Here is a 5,412-nt window from a genome sequence, read left to right as displayed (position 1 = left end):
ACCCATTTTGATATTATGTGGTGTGATGATGAGCTTGAGCAAAACATATATTGTGAGTGCTGAATCTATATTGTTTACTCATTGTGCATTGATTTGTATCAAAATTATATAAATCGATAAATGTATGTCAGATCGAACGAAAAACAGATTTCAAAGGGTACATGTTTTTTTTTCTTAGTTTACATCTGAATGAATTGGGCATGACACTTGTTTTCTTCCCAATGTTTTATGTGTTCCATGAAGTTGCTCAGCTCACGGGTGATACACAAGAGCAGAAAACTGATTTACAATGATCAAAAAAACATCCGGGCGCAGCAAAGGGCACCTCTTTCTTCTAGTAACTATCAAACTCGAATAGCGAGCCTAATAAAAAAGCAAATTCAGTGAAGCAATACTCCTTACAAAAGGAGCCATAAAGTCTTCACCATTTCGAAAAACCACTTGGTGTAATTCGAATGAACAGAAGGCAGCATAATGAAACAAATGGAATGATTTTTTGTATCTAAATATTCGGTTGAAAGTTTAAACCATGCCAAGGAAGGATACGGAAGAGGATAGAAAAACTTCAAGTGTCCAAAAAAAAAACAATTACAAAACTACACATGTGAACCACAAGGCAGTAAAAAGAACAAATTAGGCAATGCGACATCAAATACACTGTAAATAGTACTAGTACAAAAACAACTACGAATAGGACAATACACTTGATACACACACGGCATTAAAGAAACAACTAGAGCAAGCAAAAAAATAATATACGCCTATGGCAGTACATCTACAAGACAAATGGGCCATGAAAGTACAGCGATAGCAATAAGAGCAATACTCAGAAAATACACCAAGCATACCATTGAAGATCTCACTACGAGAAACACGATGATAAAAACACAAACGGTAAACTGAAGTACTGCAACACTTTGAAGTTTTGGTAAAAGAATACCATGTCTTAACTTTGTGCCCTCCCGCGTATAACAAGTGGGGCACCCAGCAAGGCTCCCGCCAGGGGGCCTCACTGACGCTAAAAATCCTTGAACATCAAAAAACACATAAACAAACTGCCAACGAGGTCACACAAATCGCTTAGAAAACTGAGGCTAGGAAATATCATCTCCATTTCATGCCATACCTTCAATGATTATTCATGAGTCATATCATTTTCAACCATAATTCATACATCACGATTAGCGCACAGCAATCAGCCCCTTAAGGGCACCAATTTGCTGCTACAAGAAAACGATCTGCATGGTACCACAGCCTAATCCTTGTATTTCATGTCTGACACCAGGAATCCAGGCATCTCAAATGCAATGGCAAACTTCTCGACCTCTGCCCTGAGCTCCGCGATGTCCTTGTTCTTCTCCAAGTCAACGATGAAATCATTGTAACGCTTACCTCGCTGCTTCTGGACATTCAAGCAGATGACCACAGCCTGATGAAGGTACTCAGCAATCTTCACAAAGTCCTTCTCGACCAAACCTCTCGAGGTCATGGCAGGTGTACCTAGAACCGACATTCAGATATAATGAACTTAGCTGGTATGCTATTGTATCGTTAATGTTTCAGAAGTTTATCCGTGCACAGAAGTACCCAATATCCAGTTTTCTCAATCTAAAAAGAAAACAGTTTTCTCGTACAAAAAGCTGTATAGTGAGTTCATCTGTGCAGCATGTTTCGTTTTTCTCAATTGTCCAAAGAGGGATAGATTAATGATGCATGTCTAAAATGGAATAAATCTTATGAAGGTTAAACATGCAAGAGCAATTCTAAAGTAGGCAAATGATTAAAATGTCAGGTATGTGGATCAGGCAACCAGCGGCTTAAGTACGTTATGCTGGAAGATATAGTAGTTCACGTGTTGTTGTATTCTTCAGCAATCACAAAACAAAGTTGACAAGCCTTTTCAAGACAAGTATTAGAGTGATGACATAGACATTCCACTGTAATTACACCATAACTCCTAACAATAACATGGTTTTGTATTCTTGCACAGCCACAAATTAAATGAAAGCCTTTTCAGGAAAAATATTAGAGAATGATGGCATGAACCTTCCAAGTGCAAGGTTAAGAACTTGAACACAATCATTGTACTTTGTTGCCTTTCAAAACCAACAAAGGAAAAAAGAACAAAAAACTGGGATAGAAGTCAGAACAGATTCCAGTTCATAAATTTACACAAGATGTTGAACATTGGGAGAATGACAATAGTGCATCTAGTGAGCTGGATATTTTTCTGTATTTGCTAAGTAAGTGGTGGACGAATGATGATTCAGACTCGGAGAAAGGCCCTTGGAAAAATTAAAATTTTCAGCTTGCACTAATAACAATGGGAGTCAATTTAGACTAGGCAAGATCCTTCATAGATGAAACGGGAACACCCTTATACATAGGCAAAAGCAATAATATTCCACAAGAAAGAAAATTTATTAACAAATCCACAACACACTAATATGTCGGGCCACCTCATACTTCACATGCTCTCACAGGCCGGTGCGAATGACTATAGTAGATGATTAATTTGAGTGCCTTCTGACCTATTTTCTTGCCAGTAACCATTAACAACCTCCAAAGCATGTGGGGACAGGGAGTAACAAAACCGTATTTGGGAAGAGATACTAACCAATTCGCACACCACCAGGTGCCAGTGCACTGCTGTCGCCAAAGACGGCATTTTTGTTGAGTGTAATGCTGCTCAGATCACATACTTTCTCAACTTTGTTACCTATAAATTCAGAAAACCAATTTTAGAGCAAGTTAGCACTGAATACAACCATATAAACAGATGCCAAATTAAATTGTTCTGCATACCAGACAAGCCAAGAGGGCGAAGATCCCAGAGAACAAGGTGGTTCTCTGTTCCATCAGTAACCATCTTGTAGCCCTTACTCATCAGATGGTTTCCAAGGGCAACAGCATTGGCCTTGACCTGCTGAATATATGCCTTGAATCCAGGTGACATTGCCTGCTTCAGGCCAACTGCCAGGGCAGCAATCTGGTGGTTGTGAGGGCCACCCTGGAGTGATGGAAACACTGCAAAGTTGATTTTGTCCTCGTAATCGTAAAGAGCACCCTCGGGCTGGCCTTTTTTGGGAGGCTTCGGGCCCTTCCTGTAGAATATCATACCAGACCTTGGCCCTCGGAGACTCTTGTGGGTGGTGGTGGTAACCACATCAGAATACTCAAACGGATTCGTAGCCTCCTGTAAGAGAAAAAAAAAACAAAATAATATCAATGAGGTGAAAAAATAATTAAACGGAAGCTTGGAATATGGGAGTTCCACAGGAAGCCTTTGCAAATTGCTTAGTTCAAAGTAAAGTTCCTGCCAAAACCCAGTGAAATTCATGTGGCCTTAAACACCAAGAGAATGACAGCAAACAGCATCTCTTGTTAGAGGATGCAGAAATCGACTACCTTACTGTATGTTGATGATAACTATTATCACAATAGACTCGACAAAATACTGTATTTCAGTAGTGAGAGGCTGTAAGCAAATTTAGCGAAACAATTTCATGGAAGGTCAATGTTATTTTCAGTGACAGGACCCTCCATGAACATGATTATACAGGGGGGGAGCATCCATTGTTGCAACAATTGATCAGGCTTGGTCTCAATTGTTGCAATAAATAACGACAACTGACATTTAAATCGATATCATACTAAAACTTGTTGAACCTTGTTTTAATAAAAAAACTATTTTGAGTGATTTACTGCATTTTCTGAAGTACACCGACAGTCCTAGTTTAGCTCCTGTCAGACACTTGCAACAGATGCAATACATAATCTAATCATCAAAAGGCACAGAAACACAGAAGAGTCGATACCTGAGCGGCAACGAGACCGCTAATATGAGCCATGTCACACAGCAACATGGCCCCGCACTTGTCCGCGATGGCCCTAAGCCTGGCATAATCCCAGTCCCGTGGGTACGCGCTCCCGCCACAGATAATGAGCTTGGGGCGGAAATCCATGGCCTTCTCCTCCAGCCTATCATAGTCGACGTACCCGGTGTCGGAGCTCACCTTGTAGGGCAAGCTCGAAAAGTAAATGGAGGTGGCAGAAATCTTCTTGCCCCCGGCCGTGTAGTACCCATGAGTGAGGTGTCCTCCGGACGGCAGATCGAGCCCCATGATGCGCTCGTGGGGTTGGAGCAGCCCAGTGTAGGCGGCGAAGTTGGCGGGGGAGCCGGAGTAGGGCTGCACGTTGACGCCCCAGGAGGCGGGGTCGAGGTGGAACGCCTTGAGGGCGCGGGCGCGGCAGAGCTCCTCGACCTCGTCGATGACCTCGTTCCCGCCGTAGTAGCGCGCCCCGGGCATGCCCTCGGAGTACTTGTTGGTGAGCGGGGAGCCGAGCGCCTCCATGACGGCGAGCGAGGTGAAGTTCTCGGACGCGATTAGCTCGATGCCCGTGCGCTGGCGCCGCTTCTCGCGCTCGATGAGGTCGTACACCTCCGGGTCGGCCTCCGCGAGCGGGGTGAGCCCCCAGTCGGCCACGGCGTCCATCGCAGCGGCGGCGGTGGCAGGGGCAGGGGCGGCATCGGTGGAGACAGCGTAGAGGCGGACGGGCCGGACGGCGGCGCGGTGGAGGGGGAGGCGGAGAGGGGAGGAGCTCTGCGCGGTGGTGGGGTGAGCGAATAAAGCGGCGCGCCCGACGGGTGGCTGCGAGTGCGAGACGTGGGGCGCAGCCATGGCCATGCGCGTCCTGTGCTCGACGAAATGCGGCTGCGGCGCCCGGGGAAAATCTGGGGTTGGTTCGTATCAGGTAGGGCTGGTCGTCCGCCGCCGCCGCCGCTTTATATGCGCGTGGGTTTGCAAGGGTTTCTGCTCTCTTTTTTTTTGAGAAAACAAGGGTTTCTGCTTTTTGCGAAGTTTCTACACATCTACACAGAGAGATAAAAAGACAATTCCAGCATGAATGTATATCACAGAAAGACAAAAGAAAGAAATGGGAGTACTATTTAGATTTGGATTTGTCTTCCTTGTTTAACTCTATTTGTATTTTTGATGAGTTTGGGATTGAAATATTTAAAAGCATTGTATACACTTATCTTGTGAACATAAAAAATAATGAATTTTTTTACTACCCCAATGGCCACTTTTGGACATTGTTTTTCCGCGTTGTTTCGCCCGCATCGTGGCAAGCTATTGTCCATGAGTTGGAATTGATGAAAAGGAATCAAATGACAAGTGTGCGATGGAAAGAATGACAACATTTGATGAGATAATTAGATACTGGACGACAGGTTTGAGAATCTTCAGGAAGAAGAATAGAAGACTTAAATGGTTAACCTCCTGGTCCGTGGTTTTAAGAGGAACTTACTAGATCGTAATGGCGCACGTTGTTGTGGTCATCTACTTTTTGTAATAATGATAAGATATTATATAAAATATTTGAAAAAATAAACAAAGAAAATAAATT

At 43.6% G+C, this 5,412-nt stretch overlaps 1 protein-coding gene across 1 annotated transcript; it reads right to left on the bottom strand.

Moving 5' to 3' along the window:
* Positions 1–1,095: 1,095 nt before the first annotated feature.
* On the bottom strand, positions 1,096–4,772 carry LOC125513798 (serine hydroxymethyltransferase 4-like). The gene is made up of 4 exons (XM_048679009.1): positions 3,819–4,772; positions 2,806–3,196; positions 2,618–2,719; positions 1,096–1,500 (listed from the first exon to the last, which is right to left on the bottom strand). Exons 1-4 carry the CDS (start codon positions 4,686–4,688, stop codon positions 1,256–1,258), a joined length of 1,608 nt encoding a protein of 535 aa, XP_048534966.1. The 5' UTR covers positions 4,689–4,772; the 3' UTR covers positions 1,096–1,255.
* Between the last annotated feature and the right edge of the window lie 640 nt (positions 4,773–5,412).

This window comes from Triticum urartu, chromosome 1 (assembly GCF_003073215.2).
Source record: "Triticum urartu cultivar G1812 chromosome 1, Tu2.1, whole genome shotgun sequence".
Taxonomy (NCBI): Eukaryota; Viridiplantae; Streptophyta; class Magnoliopsida; order Poales; family Poaceae; genus Triticum; species Triticum urartu.
The sequence above is the reverse complement of the archived record's forward strand: the minus strand, read 5'-3'. Positions and strand labels throughout refer to the sequence as shown.